Source organism: Orbicella franksi, chromosome 2 (assembly GCF_964199315.1).
Source record: "Orbicella franksi chromosome 2, jaOrbFran1.1, whole genome shotgun sequence".
NCBI classification, from domain to species: Eukaryota; Metazoa; Cnidaria; class Anthozoa; order Scleractinia; family Merulinidae; genus Orbicella; species Orbicella franksi.
This window is the reverse complement of record NC_138146.1, coordinates 19,384,508-19,404,382: the sequence shown is the minus strand read 5'-3', so window position 1 is coordinate 19,404,382 and position 19,875 is coordinate 19,384,508. Positions and strand designations below refer to the sequence as shown.

Here is a 19,875-nt window from a genome sequence, read left to right as displayed (position 1 = left end):
AGGGTAATTTTCCCCACTTTGTCACTTTGTGTGTTATTTAAGGAAACTCGACAAACAAAGAGCTCACTTGTTTAGTATCTCCAGCAGTTTAGTCATTGTAACTTTATGATCGGATTCATATTTCGTAGTGCTACTTCGCTACAGCCCTCTCATATGTCACGCTATAGGCGATTCTGTGGCATTAACCTGGCGTTGAAATCCCAATAAAACTCAGAGTTTTCGACGATTGATGTGCAAACACAACGAAAATCAAAACAGGAGAGCCGGAGGGAGTTGTCGTGGTCAAATTCCCACTATATATACTGATCTGACAAAAATCAAGGTTAGGTCGCTTTGTGAAGAATAAAATTTACTTAGCCAAGAAGTTTCGATCATTAAATAAATATTAGTTTTTGGTTCGAAGTTCATAGATCTTAACTGAAGAAGGCAAATATGGTCTCATTGGTAGTGGTAAAAATACATTTGCACGAAAAATAAGTTGGGACTTACGTCCTCTCTTGCCCCTTGCAGTCATTAGTTTCTCGTTTTGTTCCCCAATGTCCTTTGTTTCCCCTGAAACAATAGAACCCCGTTGTCATTACTATTCCCTCTCCCAGTTTGCGTTCTTCCCTTTAGCTTTGTAATGATTTTCTAATTCCTCTAAACTAGCTTGGACGTGATTGCTATTGCTTATCCCTGAACCATGATGTGGTTTAATAGTTATCATTATTCCTCAGGTTTCCTGGTCTATGCCTACAAGTGATTTTATAATTTCTCCTCCCCTGACCCTCAAAGCTATTGGTTTACCCTGAGCCTCGAAGTGATTCGCGTAGTTCTCTCTGGCCTAGTAGCGATTTTTCAGTTTGCCCTAAGCCTGCTACTGATTTACGTAGCTCTCTTGAGCCTCGTGATGATTTTAAAGTCACCCTGAGCCTCGTAGTGATTCCCACAGCTCTCGTGAGCCTCGTTATGATTTTAAAGTTACCCTGAGCCTCGAAGTGGTTCCCATAGCTCTCTTGCTCTATCCCGGTTTCAGCCTCGTAGTGAAGTTTACGGTTTCGCCTGAGCCTCGTATTGATTTCTATACGGCTCTCTTAAGCCTCGTAATGATTAACAGTTCCTCTGAACCTTCTAGCCATTTCTACGGGTGCGTTCTTTCGATGTGTTCTGGATCAGAGTCGGTTATCGAAAATCACTCGGACCATAGTGAATCAAAGGAACGATAAATCCAGTCTGGTCACGGCTTCATCGGCCGAGTGATCTCGCATCATTGATCCTGACCCGGAAATGAACGCACCCTATAGCTCTCTAGTTATTTTATAGTTTTCTCCCAGCCTCGTCGTTATTTAATAGTTTTTCCTGAGTCTCGTAGTTATTTTTATCACTTCCCCTGTGGTTTAGTGATTGCTATTTTCATGGTTTCCCATCATGCGGCCACCCTCATGGTTTCCGTTGCTTGCCCAGAACCTTATAGCGATTGTTTTCTACCGTCGTTGTGATTTCTATTTCTCCAGGTGGTGAATTCCTTTGTTGTCTTTTCCGTCGAAGTGGTTCCCGTTGTTTTCCCTGAGCATACATGAAGTAATGACTTCTTTTGTTTGCTCTTTTCCTCGTAGTAATTTGCGCCGTTTCCCCCAAGCCTCGGCTTTTTGTTAATAAATCCGTATCATGAGCCCTATCGGCCTGTAAAGGAAACAGTTATAAAGATAGCTCATAGAATTAAAGGTATTTTTTTAGTAATGAAGAGAAAGCGTGTTAAAGGTTCTTTTAGGTTCACTCGTATGATTCACAAATATGACGCTTCAATTGGGCATTGTTTAACTTGCTCTTTAATCAATTTCTGTTCAGAGAAAGCTGTTATTAATTTTACAAACAACTGACCTCCTACAAACTATAGCGTGGGGTCACAATAAGTCAGTACCTATTCATTTTCTTTCATAGTATTGTCCACCCACTCGTTTAGTTCCTGCACTTTTGCGTAGACACCATAAGCATTTGGTTGAGCGCATCCAACCCCCCAGCTTACAACCCCGGTCAGATACCAGCGCCCCTCGTACAAACAGCTCAGCGGTCCACCACTGTCTCCTTGACATGCGTCTATTCCTCCTTTGGGAAACCCTGCGCAGATCATACGGTCTGTTATCTTCTCTTTTCCATACGCCGCCTCGCATGTTTCTTTGCTTACAAGCGGTACCTTGGCCATACGCAGCATTCCCGCTAGCTCTCCGCCCTGCTGTGTTCTTCCGAAACCAGTGACATAACATGTCGATCGTTCGTCAAACTTCGTGTAGCTGCCTGGTAAACAGACCGGGCGAATGTACACGTTGAAGTCAAGTGGTGCCTCCAGTTTTAGGAGGGCGATATCATAATCTAAACTTTGGGGGTCGTATTGTGGATGCATTATTATCTTCTTCGTTCTGATCGAGACTTCTTGCTCTTCTTTGTTGGCTTTGTCAAACTCACCCAATACAGCAATCAGCACGGTGTCGCTGTTCACCCTGAGCATGTCGTAAACGCAATGAGACGCCGTAACAACCCATTCTTTGTTTATAAGGGATCCCCCGCAAAAGATGATGTCGCTTGGAGTACGCTTTAGTCCTGTTTGCCAAGGCCAGGCACCAGGATATGCCACCTCGCCTCCAACAATGCGGCTTGGTTTTCTCACCCCACAAGTCAGGGAAGACCCTGTTCGTTCAGGGACTGTCGGTGGAGCTTCAGTCGGAGATGATGAAGGAGGAGTGGGAGAAGGCAGGCCTAGAGGCAATTCAAACATATACAAGTATGACTGAGGTCAAATTAGAATAATAATAATAATAATAATAATAGTAATAATAATAATAATTATTATAAAATAATAGTAATAATAATGACAAATAATTTTTAATGAGGAAGCCTACGTCACAAAGTGGTTTACAGATTAAGATTAAAGAAAAGCAAATCTAGGAAGAATGACCTGGATTTTAAAAGAAACTAATATATAACTATATAACTATACGAAACCACGAATGTAAAAGTATTAATAGATGAGAACAAAAGGAGACAATATCTTGACTGGGTTGAATTCATTGCAAAAGCAAACTACAACGTAACTCTGTTTAGAAATAGTCTTAAGAAACACGATCTTAGCCACTTGCGCAATGAAAGACACTACTTTGCTTTCTTTACCGACAACATACAAATAGAAAGCAGAGCTAAATGGCAGGTGTACTTATAATAATACGATGAATTAGCTATTCCAGACCCGAATGGATGAGATGATTCTCTAAGGAAACAAAGTACAGCGATCAATGGTGGGTTCCTATTTGCTATTATATATTGTGGTATATTTTTGTGGCCAATCAGAGACAAGGATTCTACTGGATCGGGGAATTGATTGGCGGTAAAGAGTAGCTCTCTAGCTCTCTCGTTCGCTCTTGCTAACTTTAATTTGTTCACACTGCTTAAATTCCTTTCGCTTGACTTCCTCCTGACTTCCTCCTGACCCCCTTATGTAAGTTATGTACCCTGGGTCTCCGAGGATGGGTTTCCAGTATTCCAGTAAATCGTTCACAAGCTTGAAACGACCACTTATCTATAGAGGGGAACTAACTCACAATAATTCCAGAAGTAGCAAATAGGATTTTCAGGTCAATTGGCCACATGCAGCCCGAATCTATGCCACGTTATGTTACTACAACTTTTGACGGTAAAGAGGGGCACTCGACTTTCCAGGAACACAGGGCAACAAAGGCCAAGCTTGATTTATCGAGCCTGTGCGAGGGAAAATTCAGTGCGATCTGGCCATGGAATCCATTTTGCCCTGAATGCGTTTGATAAACAAAGTATCCGACCTGGCGAAGCTGCAGGTGGTGCAGCCTTTGCTCCCATACCTGTCTCTCCTGATCCGTTTGTTGCCGGACTCACCGCTTGTGGGAGCTCTACGAAAATAAAGTTCCAACGAATTTTCTACTGAAATTACATTGCGGTATCTTACAAAACTAGAAAAGCTGCTAGTGTAGTGCTTGTAGAGTTAGCTATCAACCTTTTACAGGGTCAGAATGAGAGTGCGACGTAAAATTAACCCGCCAAAATTTGGATCAACTCTAGCACACAGGAACTTGGCGTCCATATTTATATCCTGATAAGTAAGCTGTTGTTATCTCTGACTAACATGCTCTAATACCTGCATGGCCTATTTTTTTGATGGGTCTGATACAGTCTTTTATTGTCTGCATACTGTTTTACGACGGCATACTTGGTGTCGGTTACATGCAAACACAATATTGCTCTCCTGCGTTTTCTCATAGACCAGATACGACATTTACTTCACTGCAGAGGAACTCACATTCTTTTGCGACTGAACTTTACAATATTGATGTTTGTCTAACTGTTATATCTCCGTCCTCAGTAGGGGAAAGAGTCGCAATCATTTGATGTCTTTTTCACTGGGGAATTTTAGGTCCAAGGAACGTCTTCATAAAATTTAACCGCTCGTGAGCACCGTCGTGATCAAACATTACCTAAACATCGAAACAGAATGCGTTCTAAATATCATATCACATCAAAGGAGAAAAGAAAAGAATATTCATTTACTTTGCACAACTTTAGTGATCTTTATTATTGTTGTCTCTCCTGCGTTCGGTTTTTGACCTGTACGAAAAAGAAAGAAAATGATAAAGAAATACGGTGTGTTACTGTATTAAGCGGACCCCATATTAAGAGGACACTAGCTTGAGTCCCAAAATTTTCTTCCTACATTTATTGTAAAATAAACCTGCATTCAGCGGACACCTCTGTTAAGCGAACGCGGACACCCGTATGAAGCCATTTTGTTGCACAAAACCTGCAGTAAGCGGACACTTCAAGGGCTTCTTACTTCTGAAAGCTCAGCTGAAAATCCTTTAACATTGTTCAGCGAAGTCGTTTTAAAGCTAAGTAGATTATTCCACATTCAGATGCATTGAATGACTGGACATTGTGCTATGAGCAGTCTTTGATCTTACACTGTGTTACACCGTGTTACGAAAGGGTTAATAATTAACTATTATTGCACAATATCTTAGAACCTGCTTAGAGCGGACACCCTGTATTAAGCGGACACTAGTGAGGGTCCCAAGGGTGTCTGGTTAATACAGGTTTCACTGTAGATATACATTGAACACTTTTGCAATTACATATTTCGGAAGTCTTAATCAGTTTAGACTTATTAAACTGAAACAACATTAAACATTCACGCGTTTTTAGGTTTTTAGATGAGCTCAGTTTTATATTACAGGGTTCTCATGCCCAAGAATTCTTTTCCACAAAGACAGCTTCCTTGCGTCTACGCCCTTTTAATTTGATGTTAAACTAGCTTCCTTAAACAACATAACGTCATCCTCAATATTTACCTTCTGCATCCAGTGACGAGTTTCCATAGCCTGAAAGTATGAGTTGAAATCGAAGTAAATAACATAGCTATTACATGAGAGATAACAAACGATTCTTCAAATGATATAGAAAATTTAATTTACTGCCAAATGTATGACACTTATAAAGTGGCAAAGATTTTTATGAACCAACCAAAAATAATCGTAACGTGCTTGGAAATTTGAAATGAAGGAATAGATCTTGCAAAATGTTGTCAGGTTACAACTTTCGAAGAAACAGGTCGAGAGCGCAATCACAATGTTTTTTTTTTGTGGCTGGGAGATAATGGGATTTGTTATAATGTGGCAGGCTACGCAGGTTTAAGTTTTATTGATAAACAATGCCTGGAAAGGAACATTAATTTGTAAATGAAACTCTGCATGGAATTTCATTGGAGAATTTTGAGGAAAGCCCTCAACGCTATCAGTCTAATATAAGCAACGGATTTACCTGTTAAATCCATTGACGTGTTTTTACCTAAAAATAGGTTAACACTTATCATCAGAAGCTAAACAACCCTTCTGTTTTTTTTTACTAACATATATACTTCAAATGTTTTAGCCAATCCTGACTAATTTTATTTAATACTCATAATACTGATTGATTTACTTTTCAATTGAAATTGAAGAATGATTGTTTCAAGGATAACTTACTTGGTGGACTCACGTTCTGAAGAAAGGCCGCAGGTCCTCCTGTACTTCCCATGGGACTATATCGTGCTACCACTATCAGGCCATGTTGATCGCTGCGCGCACTACCCACACCTAGTTCTGCTGTGGATTTCCATACAATCTAGAATTAAAAGAAATGGGACAGCTATGTTGGCAACCCAACATTTGGCACCTTAGCGCACTATGAATTCGACCTAATCGATACCTAAATTTAAACCAATAGATAATGAATTGGGCCTGCAGCCTGAAATTTTAGCTAACTAAATTCCATGGAACCGGCTCGGAGAATCATGAAATGCAATAAGTTTGCCTTTACTCCAGTTTTAGCCATAGGGATATAATAGGAGGCAGTCGCTGGACATGGTTCGTGACTCAGCGCGTAGGTTGGGAACATTTCCTATGGTGACTGACTAACCCGATCCTTGAACGACAGTCACGGCCAAAGACCCCACAGACATGATGATACCGGTGCTGATGCTGCTACCTTTGCAGTAGCCTTTCCCTTCGCATCTCTTTGCATCGGGTTCCGCATTCAGCCACAGGGAAGACAACAAGACTGCAAACAAAAAGAAAAAAAAATTATGGCTCTTTTACCTGATTGAAGTGACGGATGGGCTGCCCTACAGCAATTGCAGCTGCCTTCTGAAAGTCGTAGTTTTTCTCTTCGCTGTACCACTTCTTCACTATATCTCCGCAAGTTATACATCCTGGATTTTTAACGGCTCCATGGCACTTATCGACTGCCTTGGCCATCCAAGCAATATTCTCTCCTTGTCCCTTAGTGATGAGGTCCTGGTAATCGTGCTCCGCTCGGTCCCTGTACGCCAAGCTTTCTGCCCATTTTTGTGCGTCCCTGGCCAAGGACTCTGACCAACATAGAGCCGATGCATTGTGCAGGGCTCTTAACTGATTATGGACTCGTACGCATTCTTTGTCGAAGTCATCATAAGCTTTCCCTGTTTAAAAAGAATCATACTTCACTTAAATTACATGTAACTAGATTATCTTTTGTTTGCATTTGAAGTTCAGAGATGGTATTGATAGGTTGATATGATATTGTAACACTAGTTACCGACTTCCTCGAGAATTTTTTGAGTTTATTACAGTGTAGTTAGTTTCACCCCTACCACTGGCTAAACCATCCAAGATATTCTCATAAATTTATAAAATACATGGAAAAAAGTTAGGAAGGGGTAAAAAAGCCAAACGTCCTGACAAAATAAGGAAAAGTCGAGACGATTTCTTTATTAAGTCATTTTACTTTTTGCTTTAAAACTTTTTTAAGTCACTAAACAATCAACACTGCTTGCACTAGTCGGTCAAAATGTCACCATGGTTCTTTTGACTGATAACGTTTTTGGCGCGAGTGCTTTCCCTCACCTTCAGTGACGAGAGTGATTAACAGCACAACGATCTTTAGAATACCAAAGCTTATAACGTCCATGTCCTGAAACAAAACGCCCAAACCAATAAACATTAATTCAGAGTATATACCCTGAAATCCACACGCCGCCCTTCGCTAAAAACGTATAGGAAAAGAGAGGAATAAGCTTGGCAAGATACCATCAAAGTAATAATTTTGGATTCAGTTGCCTGTTTAAATTATTTCCCGAATTAAAGCAATAAACATTGTACATTACTGTTAGTAGGTGAGCAACCAAATTGAAATGATTGTTTTAAGTAAAATCGTCGTAATTTCAGAAATCGGGAGTTTTCACTACGAATTCCTGATTCACTCTCTATATGTTTGGGCAAAACCGGGTTACGCGATATTCAATATATATCGGCAAAATGCCTCCCTTTCGGTGAATGCAAAGGTACAAGAAAGAAAAATTTTATCACCTGCATAAAGGATTTGTCCTTTTCTCTTTCCAGTGAAGTAGTGTATGTCTGCTATCTAGTTTTGCGAATTTTTGAACTTCTTTACAAACAGGTGGTTGTACACTTTGGGCGGGGCTAGGGACAACTTTTTTACGGATAAGTGTGTTTCCCTTTCCAGTAAAGACATTAATGTTTTTACTTTTTTAAACGAGCCTTTGACCTTGTTGACTAGCAGGTGATAGTGCACTATGGGCGGGATCAGGGGCAGTGTTTGGACGGAATTCCCTGATACTCTTGTCATGTTTCCCATAAAAAATTGAAATTCGTGGAATGGTGAACAAATCGCTGATCTAAATTGGATCCTTAATTTGAATTTTATACAAATTGCAGAAATTTTAGTTCGAAACTGTTACGATTGATCTGTTATGATTGAGTTCAATTCTGACAAACATGAATTGTAAGGCCATTTGGTTCGTGTACAGCCTTCACCTGCTGCTCTTCCAGTGCTACACAGAATATTCAAACGATATAATCTTTCAGTTAGTGTTTTCACTCAACTGTCTACGGAGGGGTCTTAGAGCAGGGTATTAAAGAACTGATTCGGTTTGGGGCGATACAAAACAAAACTCTTTCTGAAGTTCTTTTACGTAACGTCATATGTTGGCTCTACCAAGTCTGAGAGTATCAAGTCCTTCATTTTTTTTTATTTCGCGAAACAGAATTGGGAACCAGTGAACCAGTGAACCAGTGAATTATCACAATCCCCTATTTTGGCAATAGTTTTATCATAAAACATCCAAAGTGTTCCCTAGGCCTACAAATCAGTTAAAAAACAAATTTTAAGTGCTGCTGGAGTTGCATTAGTGGCTCTCCAATGACTAACCTGCTAGACTAACAGCTAATTACGTTATCGTTTAAAAGCTCGAAGGATTGAAAACAGGGGGCGGGGGGAGAGATATATAGAATGAAACAAAGTCCGTAGAAAATATAATATACTCAGTAAACGGTGAAAATAATTTTACAATACTGCAGTGGGATTTTAATAAAATCAAATATTGTTTCTAATACACGCAACGTATACTTCATTTCAAAAAGGCACTTGATTATACTTTATTTGAAATTTCTTTTATTGATTTCTTCTCATCATTCTAAAGTTAAATACAGCCCTTTATCATCGTCCATTCAGCTCAAGTTGGTCTCCGTCGTTTCGCTCTTCACGATATTGCGAATCCACGGCAAGAAGTCTTTCACGTTCGAATAGACTCCATACGCACCAGGCCTAGCGCAACCAATTCCCCAGCTTACTATCCCTTTCAATAACCACTTGCCATCGCGCATACAAACCAGCGGTCCTCCACTGTCCCCTTGACAAGCATCGATGCCTCCCTTAGCAAAACCCGCGCAGAACATGCGTGGTGTTATCTTCTTTGCTTGGTAAGCTGCTTGGCATTTTTCTTGAGGTACTAGTGGTACATTGGCTTCTTGGAGTGTGGAAGCCACGTCCCCACCCTGCTCAGTGACACCGAACCCAGTGACGTAGCAGTTTGTTCCAGGTTTGAAGTCGACGCTCTCCTCAGGGAGACAGACAGGCTTCACGATCTTAGACAATTTGACAGGATCTTTTAGTTTAAGCAGCGCAATATCATAGTCTAGAGTTTCTGGGTCGTACTGACCATGTAGAAACAATTTTGACACGTTTGCTGTCACTTCTTTTTGGTCTTTCTTTTCCTGGTCAAACTCTCCCAGCACCACTTCAATATGCGGTGTTTTTCCAGGTGCGGAGTATTTTGACATTTCGTATAAACAGTGGGAAGCGGTCGCCACCCACTGGGGATCAATCAGTGAGCCACCACAGAAGATTTTTTCTGTCGCAGATCGCTTCAGACCTGCCTGCCACGGCCATTGGCCCCTTGTTGCTTCAATGCCTCCCACAATGTGACTTGGCTGTGACTGCCAAGCTGGGGTTGATGTTTTAACTGGATAACCTAGAACATAAATAAAATTAAAGATATAATGACCTTTTGCTGAACTTATTGGTTATGCCAGTTTAATTTGTGATACAGTCCTCTTTTACTCAGTAATTATTGGTTCCAAATCTAACAATAACAATGTACTTACTTCTGAATTTGTCGGCTTAATTTTTAAATGAAGACCAGCTAGTATCCCTTAAAATAAGGAGATCTTACCACTTTCAGTCCTACCCAACAGTTTACCTTTACATGGCGCCTGAACTGGCGGCATTGGTGGCCAAGGAACATGCGGAGGCGTTCCGTTACAGGCTGAATCAGAAAGAATGTTAAGAAGGATAAAATACAAACACAGTCACTTTGATAATAAAATTAAATAGAAGATGAATACAAAAAAAAAAAAAAAAACAAAGACAAAAAAACAAAAAAACAGAGCGAAAAACAAATTCGAACAATACCTCCGAAAATCGTGAGTTTTTCTTGTGTGATGAGGTTTATAGCTTTGTACGAGCATTGTTGTATTTTACCAGTGCTGTTGGCAATGGTAAGGTTGTTTGGAACAGTACCTTCAAATACGAATGAAATTTTAACATTTTTAATAATCATATTCTGTGAAGACAAGCGACTTTTTTTATCTTACAATAAACGATGCAGCGAACGAAATGGTATAGAAAGCGTCATTTTTCGAAAGTTGAAATCTCAAACCGCTGTAGTGTTAAAGAGCTATTGCAGCTTATCTACGGACTGAATTTTAAAATAGGATTCTAAACTATCTGATTTTCAAATCGAATTATGTTTGGAGTACTTGATTTCAGCGTTTTCTATTGCATTTAATTTGAAATCGGGCTATAAGCATTGTAATTAAAATAGAAATTACCTGAAGCAATGTGAGGGAAAAGAACCACAAAAGACAGGATCAAGAACGGAAACATTTTCCATCTAAACTCCCAGTACGTCTACTCTTATTTGATATCAAGGGCGTGTCTTACTTCATAAAACGACAAGTCTTCACAGGTTGTTTCCGCGATGCAATTTCAACTCCACACGTAATGTAGTCATATATCAATTGAAAATAAAAAAAAAATAAAAATAAAACCAACGAAAACTGACCATTTACAGCACGTAAGCGTCATTTGTTGAAATTTATGAAAACTTTATTATACCGGGAAAATATATACATTCACTTATTGTCATTAAGAATAATATTTTAATGGTGCAAAACGGCAAGACGTCCGCAGCAAAGTGAAAAATCACATAAAAATACTAGGGCATGAAAATTTGATTAGGTAATTGACCTCCAATTCGATAGTTAAAAAATCTGGCGTTTTTAGCCTAAGCTCCGCGTGGGATACGCACAGTTAGATTTATGTATGAGTGTCATGATTAACTCTAGAAGTGTTTAAATGCTGATATTTAAAGCCATTTTGTTTATATATAGATAATATTGATTTCCTTTTGTACAAGAGGGTATATTGAGGCGCAAGTTCATGTAAGTTGCGATTTAAATTCTGTTCGAAGTTGTAAAAACGATTTCCGGCTGTAGCCTGTTCCAAATCATTCTGCTGAAAGTCCCGTTATTCCGTCTATCCATTTCATGACCGATTTGACGTTTGCATACACTCCATAGCTGCCAGGTACAGCGCACCCTCGTCCCCAGCTCACCAGTCCTTTTAAATACCAGCTGGAGCCATCCTTGCAGACCAGCGGCCCTCCTCCATCTCCCTGACAAGCATCAGCTCCTCCTTCCTCGAAACCCGCACAGAACATTCTTGCTGTAATCTTGCGATCTTCATAAACCTTCTTACAGGCATCTTTGCTTGCAATCGGCACTTGAACGATCATCAGCTTCGCGAACGAGTTATTTCCGGGTTCCGGTGCTCCGTAGCCGGAAACAAAGCAGACCGTTCCTGATTCAAAGTCCGTATCTTCCTCGGGTAGCTTCACGGGACGGATGTACATCAGTGGACTTTGTTCTACAGGATCGGCTAGCTGCAGCATTGCAAAGTCATAGTCTTGAGTGTGGGGATCGTATAACTTATGAACAAATACTTCAGTTGCGTTAGTTAGCACTCCATCTTTGTTCCGAAGATCTTTCTCGCCAATGATGACCTCAATCACTGGTGTTGGCTTTAGGTTCCTCATACAGTAAACGCAGTGCGCAGCTGTAAGAACCCAGGCGCGGCCGATTAGCACACCGCAACAAAACAGGTTTGGTTCATTAGGTCGTCTGAGTCCTACCTGCCAAGTCCAGCTCTCGGGGGTTCCTTGACTGACGGCCTCCATCAAAGCTGACTCTTGCATGTACAGCAACTGATCTATGCGTCCACCTGAAAAGTTAATGGAGCTCAGTGACGGTACCTTGGCCACGTACAAAATTACCTTCAAATTGAAGGAAACCTGAAAATAGTACTTCACTAAGAAGGGAAAACATCACAGAGATATTAATAAACTATAAAGGAACAAAGATGGTTAAGGATGGAGAAGATTGACACCGATTACAAACGACGAACTTGAAAACTTTAGGTGCGCAAACCGTGGAGTAGCTCCTTTGATTGAATCGGAAAACAGTTTCGGAACATTTAAATCTTTATGCATGGAGAACCAGAAACATTATTAGATACATGAAAATTTAAAAGGAAAAGTTGTAGATCAAAGGAAATATTTTAGCGTGGTCCTGTAAAAAAAGGATAATAAAGTGGATGATTAGAAACGATGTGGTTTTTATCGTTTCCTAAGAATTACCGGAATTAACTTAAACGTTCAAAATTATTTATCGCTACCACACATGAATAAAGACATTAAAGAGAAAACCTGAAATACTCTTTATCTGTTGGAAACAACTGTAATCAGTGAAATGCGAGCATAATAAGATAACTAGGTTTGGATAAATATCTACCTGATCTTACTGAAGTGATGAATGACCAGAAAACAAGAATAATATAATACATTTTCAGAGAATACGACAGAAACCCCGGTAACATTATTTGTTCATGGCCAAGTGAAAAAACTGCAGGTGATACCTCGAGGTTATTCGCTCGTAGCTGGTGTAAACGACGCCCACGAATCAATTTATTGTGGATTTGACATATTCAGTAAAGGGAAACTCGCGTTCTCTTTAACAGGAATTTCGTTTATTCGCAGAACAGCTGTGGAAAAGAATGGCGTCAAAATGCTTCTGAGATCGTAATACACTTATCTAACAGCGTTGGAGTCTCTCTTGGGTCTCAAATTCCTAATTTCCTGTATCGGCTTTTAGTCATGAAGAATGCAACCTATCAGAAGGCATGTCTTAATATGTTAACTACCCGGAATCAGGAAAAGTAATGACTATCCACATTCTTGTCACAAAGCTGTTTGACCATGTATCGATATTGTAATGAGAATTTAGAAAAACATCATTCTTAGGGTTAAACAAAAGGTTAAATGTCTCAATTTACCCTTTCCAGGCGTTTCAGTCATTTTAATGGCGGGTGGCTTTATTTTTTCTTTTGAAAGTACCACCACGGTCAAGCTCTAATGAATCGTTAATTGATCAAACATGGCGGCTAACTTGTAGACTGAATTTGTAACAGGGACAAAGAAAATTCGCCATCCTTCAGGTAAATACACTTCTTGACATTGAACGATTTAATGGATTTCATCCTTGTTCATAAACCGATGGATTGCCTTAATGACTGTCTACAATTGTGTAAACAACTTGTAAACTAAGCCACAAGCGCATCCGTATTTCTGTGGTAAAATTCAGGTTTCGTTTTAGATTCGGGAAATATGTAAACAGTTTTAATCTATTCTTTTAAAATAGTGATTTTAATAGTATAATATGATTATATGTGTTCCTCGACATTTCTTCCAGTAATTATCGCAAAATTGGAATGGAAGTCTGAAGACATAACTATAATCCGACTAATTGTTTAGACAAATATTGAACCATAACAGGGCAGATCTAAATGGTTTGTAATACCGAGTACTTTTAATTTAGATGAAGATGTGAAGGAAGAGTAACTCCATCGATGGCACTCGACTTCTTCCATGTCCTTTTTGTTTGTTGTCTGGTATTCCGCGCAGGTGAGGGCAGCTTTCAGCTTCAAAATGTCATATCCACGTCAGTGCAGCCACCGCCTTGCTCAGAACATTATAGTCTACAGATTGTTTGCTTAACGTCTTAGTGAAATGGGCAAAACTCATTAATAAAATCTAAAGTTATAACAGCTAGAATGCTCAAACTCGTATTACCATGGTTATTGCAACGTCAAGTATAACTTCTAGATGGCATGAGCTTTTTTGAGGAAATACTTTTTTTTGGTACAGGGCCGGAGTAGGTTTTATGCGCCATCTTTGCTTTCAATTAAATGTTACTTCAGCTAGAAGTTGTGGCTACTAGAGTTTGTTATGTTTAACTAGTTAATGTGTTCTTTCCACTATCGAGGCAAACAACCGTCAAGCGAAAGCTCTTGTTCCAGGATTCTTCATCTGCAGTCAGATTCATGTGTGCGAGGACCAACCTCTCGCGACAACAACTTGTTCTCACGTAATTAACTTGCCTAGTTGTCCTTGTTCTATAAAACCCAGGTTTTATTTCCTATGACAGCAAATAAGTTATATATTTTCCTCTCAGGCAACGCTTATGATTTGTTCGACCGCGACTGTGTAACCGAGCATAACAAATTGAGAAGGCTGCATGGTGCCCAGCCCCTCTCATGGTCCGAGTCACTCGCCGAGGACGCACAGAAATGGGCGGAGTATCTTGCAATAAACGACAGGATCGAACACGATGGGGACACTTTAGCCGAAAAGGACGAGGGAGAAAACATAGCCTGGTTCGTACCACCTCAGCCAAAATGTCAAGGGGCTTGGAAACCAAACTGTGTCACTTGCGGGGAGGTGGTACAAAATTGGTATGACGAGTCAGAAAACTACAATTACCAGACTGGGGCTGCAAAGAAACCTGACTTGCCAGTGAAGCACTTTGCACAGGTTTGATAAGTTCTATTGTAATTGCTCTTCTAACCGAGTCAGTATCATTTTGGAAGCTTCTGACTTTAGTTAAAACTCACAATCCATGTTGTTTTTCCATGGAACTTTAAATAATGCACTGCGGTTTGCCATTGCTATTATGAGAACTGATATATCAATGTTTGAGCAGCATATTGCTGTAGATAAAGAAAGGTGAACGAACTCGACTTTTAATCTGACGGGCCTGTTTAGGAACTCACCTAAAAAATGCTGCTGTGATAGACTTATTTAACAGGAACTTACTAAACACAAATTACCAGATTATTACAGTATTGTCGAAAAGTAATGGAAATTTGGTGCACTTTCTCCCGAAATGTCGCCGATATTTCGTCGAAGTTTTAGGGTCGGACGATAATGACACCTTGCTAAAATGTTGACAAAATATCGGCGTTTGGTTTGTCAGTAGATCTTCAAAAAACGCGTCCCTGCCCCCACCCTGATCGAATGTACTTCAACGCGTTTTCCGCGACTTGCACCCGTGGCTCAGTTCTGTAATTTTTCAGCACTGTACTGAAAAGAATGATTTGTCTTCTTAAGGTCGTGTGGAATGGCTCCATGGAGATTGGTGTTGGCAGCGCAATCTCCAAGACTTATGGTTTTATTTCTGTGGCACGGTATTCTCCAAAGGGAGGAGAAGGTGGACCGCAAGCTTTCAGGAAAAATGTTTTCGCTAAAGGTATTATCAGGTGTTGTTAATTTAATTTCCATTAGCTGGGATCACACATTGCTTCTCCGAAATATGCACTGAAGTTGAGCACTTAAGGCAAGCTCAATACCCTACCTTTCTGTAAAGCGGACAGACGGTTGGCACTGCATGGTTCTGACAGAGAGTTGACTGTACTTATAGTGTTATGACACGAAGGCTGACGATTAAGAGCTCATTCTGTCATCATTGAGAGCGATGCAAAATTAATCTTGCAGTTTGGCACCCTTAGCTAATCCCTATCTACGGAGATATTTAAAGTTTGTCTCTGTATTGATCAAACAGGCATATTGCATATACCTACCGCACGAACAGGAGATGCGACGCCGATTTCTCCCTCTGATCCGACCACATCAGGTACGCTTTCCGACATATATCCTTATTCCTTCCTCTTTAGGATTATGCCATATGTGAAACCTATGAGACAAAGTTGACCTACTGACTAAGAAGATAAACCCTTTGCCCATGGTACCTTTGCATATTTTTAAACTTATCATAAACACGCATTCATAGTTATCTCCTCTAGCTTTCTGATTTGCTCAACATCCACTTTTTGTCACCACCTTAACCTTTTAATTTAAAATGGAATTGCAGGCTGCTTTAAATCACCAAAAAAAAAATCAATTTAACGAGCAATGCAGGAGAAAAAAAAATTAAATGTAGTGTTGATATTAGTGCAAAAGCCGAATTAAAGGATAGGACAACCTTGATTACCTCTTAAAGGCTGATTTAAAATGAACATAACAAAGGGAACTCGCCCTTGAAAACAACTTTGCAATATTTTTGTTATGTCCGAAGAAGAAGATGGAAACCCAACAGCCATAAGCGAAGGTTCACCTATGGATACTGACGAAGGTAAGATGATGAATTCACAACAATCGGTTTGTACATTTTTGGAATTGATTATAAAAATTTTGAATCTGGCAATGATTTTTTACTCATATCAAAACATAATTTTCGTAACTGCCTAGCTCCAAGGGTGTGCCTCACAGACAATATCTCGTCAATTCCGTATGCATTTTGTCATAAAGTAATTAAAGTTATGTTTTCTTTTTCATACGATCATAGCTTATCAGCGTACAAAAAAAAAAAAAACGCTTCCGTACATAGTATTAGCCTTTCAAAAAGTGAAAACGTAACGATAAAAGAACGTCAGAGTCAGTCAGCCAAACAAGATTTCAAGGGAAATTAATCAAGAGTTTATAATTCGGTGTTAGCTTTGGGAAGCATGCGCGCGAGCGGCAAAACCGCTCCCTCAGGCCTTTCAGCAGCAGACTCCTTCCCGCCGGATGGTTGCGCCCTCCTCTTTGCTCGCGCGTGTGACTCGAGGGTTAGCCTGCCCGTAGGTTAGTGAATGGTTGAAAATATCAGCTCTGCCATGATTGGTTAGATGTTGCACCATTTCGTGAAAGCATTTACAAGCATTTACAAGCATTTCCAAGCTACGAAAATTGAAGATATATCGAGTAATTAGTTTTATAAGCAAGTATGTGGAGGTTTAGTGGGCATAGGTACTTGCGGCAAAACCCGACGCCCTTAATCTAGATCTTGGTCAAGCGTTGGTCGGGGTTCCGCTAGGTTATTTTTACTGTAGGTTTCTGTAACTTATAATAAATGCATGCAATTTTTCGCGCTAACACGTTGGTTCTCGTGGCGACAATTTTCAGAAATGACCAACCAAGAGTTGGAACAACAGCCTATGGAAGATATCACATGTGGAATAGTCAAAAGAAGAGGCCCTACTGGTAACGAACCTGTTAAGCCTGGAGAATTCCCTTGGCAAGTTGGCTTCAGATATCAGAACCGATTAGGCAAGTCAAACGTGTTTTGTCGCGGCTCCTTATTGGACAGGGAGTGGATTTTGACAGCTGCACATTGCTTTGTACTGCGGGTTAATCCGAAATTTAAGTTGAAAGTCATCCTGGGCGAATTCGATAATCAAAACAGGGATGGTCAGGAGGTTGTAGCCGAAGCTTCTGAAGTGATTAGACATCCCCTTCACAGGAAGAACACTAAAGATTACAACATTGCGCTTGTCAAGTTAAAAACGCCGCTTAAGGAGTACAATGACTTCATGAGACCGATATGTTTGCCGGACGAAACAGTGTCATTTTCAGGGGGAGAAATTTGCACTGTAACCGGTTCCGGCCTTGGTTATACGGCGGAAAACCTCGACAAGACACTTCGTGGAATCGATGTTCCTATATTGTCCCCCGAGGAGTGTAGAAGAAACGTTCATTGGTTAACAGATAGAATGTTATGCTCAGGGTATACCGAGAGAATTCTTGACACCTGTAAAGGCGATAGCGGTGGACCCCTGGCTTGTTATAATAAAGGGAAGTTTTACCTGGGGGGAATAGTCAGTCACGGCAAAAGATGTTCAAGGGTTCGTTCGCCAAATATTTACACAAATGTAAAATATCTTAAACCGTGGATTGTTCATGTAACTAAAACCTATTAGCTGCCTTAACTCTGGTGCCAGTTATACTGAAATATAACGGTTTAGTCTCTTCGTAGTCTTTGTGGCTTATTTTGTTTTATAGGCTGACACACCTTGCACTTAAAGAAAGTGCACTCTCGACAAGACACTTCGTGGAAGGGATGTTCCTATATTGTCCTTCGAAGAGTGCAGAAGAAACGTTCATTGGTTAACAGATAGAATGTTATGCTCAGGATATACTGAGAGAATTCCTGACACCCGTACAGGCGATAGCGGTGGACCCCTTGCTTGATATACTAAGTGTAGATGTAGATAGGCTTTTTCACGTAAGCATTAAAACTCGGAATAGCGCTGAACTCTCCAGTACTCCCAGAGAACAGAAGAATCCATCCTTCTGACCATTACACCCACTTTCATTTGGCTCAGCTTAAGGCACGGTCATTCGTTTTGTTACCTGAGAACCCCTTTACAAGCGACCGCTTTCGAACCAGTGAAGAATGGTGCAGTTTATTTTGGGGGCCCACTGGTGGTCGAGATTGACTGACCCAAAAATTAGAATTGTTAACCTGTTTAATTTAGAACGGCCTTACGCAGGAAAACAAGACTAGACTAAAAGCCCTAGGATTCAGATGCCATTGAATTTATAAACACTGTAGGTGAAGACTAAACCGACCCCATCACTATCCTACTTATCCCACTTTATCTTTACAGTATCAAATTGTGGGAATATTAAAAAAAAAGATAAAATTGATCTTTCCGTTTACCATAATTCACGATCTTTGGTATCTTCTAAAACGTCCAACACACTCAGCTGTGGCAAATATAAATATTTCTTTTAGATGCCATTTTAAAATTTATTTTTAGCTTTACACCTGTCTTGTGCATTGCTTAACCACTTTTCCGTTCCTTGCTTTCAATCTATGTTTTTGAAGTCGTCAGCGTACTTATGCCTCCATATGTTTAATCCTGGAGAAACAATTAGAAAGACAGCTGATGTTTTTCTTTCTTAAAAAAAAAACATGTTTTGCACCTGCTCAAAACGAATTTCAGGGAATTTTCAAAGGAGTGGTCGGATCACGGGAGAGGAGGAGACAGATGAAAGGTATTCTTGTGGTTGGAACACCCTCTTTGACAGCTAGCTTGCCTTCTATTTCCGGCCACTGTGAAGAAAGAAAATAAGAAATTATTATCGACCACCAAAGCTATAAAGTTTAAAAATATATCGGGGTTTGATAGAAGCGTTTTACATATTTAATCTTATTGTGGAGTACAAGGCGAATGTAAATTTGATTTTTTCCAGAAGTAGTATTTTTGGCTAATAATCCGACTGAAATGTGTCCAAGCCTATAGCTTAAACTTTTTGCTATGCCTTCCTCGCGCCACACAGGCAGTCTTTGTCTGTAGTCTGCTTCTGCTTTAACACCTCTAGAGGAAGGACAAACTTGAAACTTGATACCTACATTGTAAATCGGCTCCACGCAACGGTTTCGAAGGATCTCTCAAACGGCAGTTGTCCAATAAAGACGAAAGGCAATAAAAGCGATGGAGGTGAACGATTCTATTCTTGTCTCCTGTAGAAGTACCCAGTAATTTCGGAAACTGGAAAATTCTTTATCCATGGAAGGCTATTTTCTAAGGGCGACTCTGGCACTAGCTACCAGGGGCCAGGTTTTTCATTTCCGCCCACGCGTCGATCTATACACTTACTGTCTGAAACCTGACTTTCAACGGCGAAGTTATTATCCTAAAAACTCTCGAAAACGGGCCATCAATTTTGTGTTCAGGTTGGTCATTTATGAGAGTTTCAACTTAGAAAAACGACAACGATTTTGAGTCTTAAAGACATTTTTCGACAGAAACGTCCGTCACTGTTAGCCGATGCAAACTTAAATT

At 40.1% G+C, this 19,875-nt stretch overlaps 4 protein-coding genes across 5 annotated transcripts; 1 reads left to right on the top strand and 3 right to left on the bottom strand.

Moving 5' to 3' along the window:
* Positions 1-268: 268 nt before the first annotated feature.
* LOC145478478 (uncharacterized) lies at positions 269-7,887 on the bottom strand. Of its 2 annotated transcripts, XM_081456516.1 has the most exons (8): positions 7,881-7,887; positions 7,419-7,485; positions 6,633-6,994; positions 6,021-6,159; positions 5,349-5,378; positions 4,552-4,608; positions 3,849-3,896; positions 269-2,733 (listed from the first exon to the last, which is right to left on the bottom strand). In XM_081456516.1, the coding sequence occupies exons 1-8, from the start codon at positions 7,884-7,886 to the stop codon at positions 1,901-1,903; spliced, it is 1,542 nt and encodes a 513-aa protein (XP_081312642.1). In that variant the 5' UTR covers position 7,887; the 3' UTR covers positions 269-1,900. The 2 variants fall into 2 exon arrangements, with proteins under 2 accessions (XP_081312642.1, XP_081312641.1); XM_081456515.1 differs by lacking the exon at positions 7,881-7,887 and having other exon boundaries at positions 7,419-7,538.
* A 540-nt stretch (positions 7,888-8,427) lies between these two features.
* LOC145471456 (chymotrypsinogen A-like) lies at positions 8,428-10,758 on the bottom strand. The gene is made up of 4 exons (XM_081454860.1): positions 10,704-10,758; positions 10,285-10,392; positions 10,073-10,138; positions 8,428-9,844 (listed from the first exon to the last, which is right to left on the bottom strand). The coding sequence occupies exons 1-4, from the start codon at positions 10,756-10,758 to the stop codon at positions 9,042-9,044; spliced, it is 1,032 nt and encodes a 343-aa protein (XP_081310986.1). The 3' UTR covers positions 8,428-9,041.
* A 452-nt stretch (positions 10,759-11,210) lies between these two features.
* On the bottom strand, positions 11,211-13,143 carry LOC145468579 (trypsin-7-like). The gene has a single exon (XM_081452319.1). The coding sequence runs from the start codon at positions 12,125-12,127 to the stop codon at positions 11,381-11,383; it is 747 nt and encodes a 248-aa protein (XP_081308445.1). The 5' UTR covers positions 12,128-13,143; the 3' UTR covers positions 11,211-11,380.
* A 581-nt stretch (positions 13,144-13,724) lies between these two features.
* LOC145478475 (plasma kallikrein-like) lies at positions 13,725-18,652 on the top strand. Its single transcript, XM_081456513.1, has 6 exons — positions 13,725-13,891; positions 14,442-14,800; positions 15,377-15,515; positions 15,828-15,899; positions 16,341-16,397; positions 17,210-18,652. The coding sequence occupies exons 1-6, from the start codon at positions 13,837-13,839 to the stop codon at positions 18,001-18,003; spliced, it is 1,476 nt and encodes a 491-aa protein (XP_081312639.1). The 5' UTR covers positions 13,725-13,836; the 3' UTR covers positions 18,004-18,652.
* The last annotated feature ends 1,223 nt before the right edge of the window (positions 18,653-19,875 follow it).

What these genes read in the sequence shown, in the direction of transcription:
- LOC145478478 (XM_081456515.1), bottom strand. Translation starts at nt 7,515, where the DNA reads ATGTTTATTGGTTTGGGCGTTTTGTTTCAGGACATGGACGTTATAAGC. An exon ending in CTCGTCACTGGATGCAGAAG is followed by an intron (nt 4,609 to 5,348) that starts GTAAATATTGAG and finishes TTTTTCGTACAG; the next exon opens with GTCAAAAACCGAACGCAGGA. An exon ending in GATCACTAAAGTTGTGCAAA is followed by an intron (nt 3,897 to 4,551) that starts GTAAATGAATAT and finishes TTATTTTCGTAG; the next exon opens with AGCTCCCACAAGCGGTGAGT.
- LOC145471456 (XM_081454860.1), bottom strand. Translation starts at nt 10,758, where the DNA reads ATGTTTCCGTTCTTGATCCTGTCTTTTGTGGTTCTTTTCCCTCACATT. An exon ending in TTTCCCTCACATTGCTTCAG is followed by an intron (nt 10,393 to 10,703) that starts GTAATTTCTATT and finishes TCGTATTTGAAG; the next exon opens with GTACTGTTCCAAACAACCTT. An exon ending in AGTTCAGGCGCCATGTAAAG is followed by an intron (nt 9,845 to 10,072) that starts GTAAACTGTTGG and finishes TTTATGTTCTAG; the next exon opens with GTTATCCAGTTAAAACATCA.
- LOC145468579 (XM_081452319.1), bottom strand. Translation starts at nt 12,127, where the DNA reads ATGCAAGAGTCAGCTTTGATGGAGGCCGTCAGTCAAGGAACCCCCGAG.
- LOC145478475 (XM_081456513.1), top strand. Translation starts at nt 13,837, where the DNA reads ATGGCACTCGACTTCTTCCATGTCCTTTTTGTTTGTTGTCTGGTATTC. An exon ending in GAAAAATGTTTTCGCTAAAG is followed by an intron (nt 15,516 to 15,827) that starts GTATTATCAGGT and finishes TTGATCAAACAG; the next exon opens with GCATATTGCATATACCTACC. An exon ending in CTCTGATCCGACCACATCAG is followed by an intron (nt 15,900 to 16,340) that starts GTACGCTTTCCG and finishes TTATGTCCGAAG; the next exon opens with AAGAAGATGGAAACCCAACA.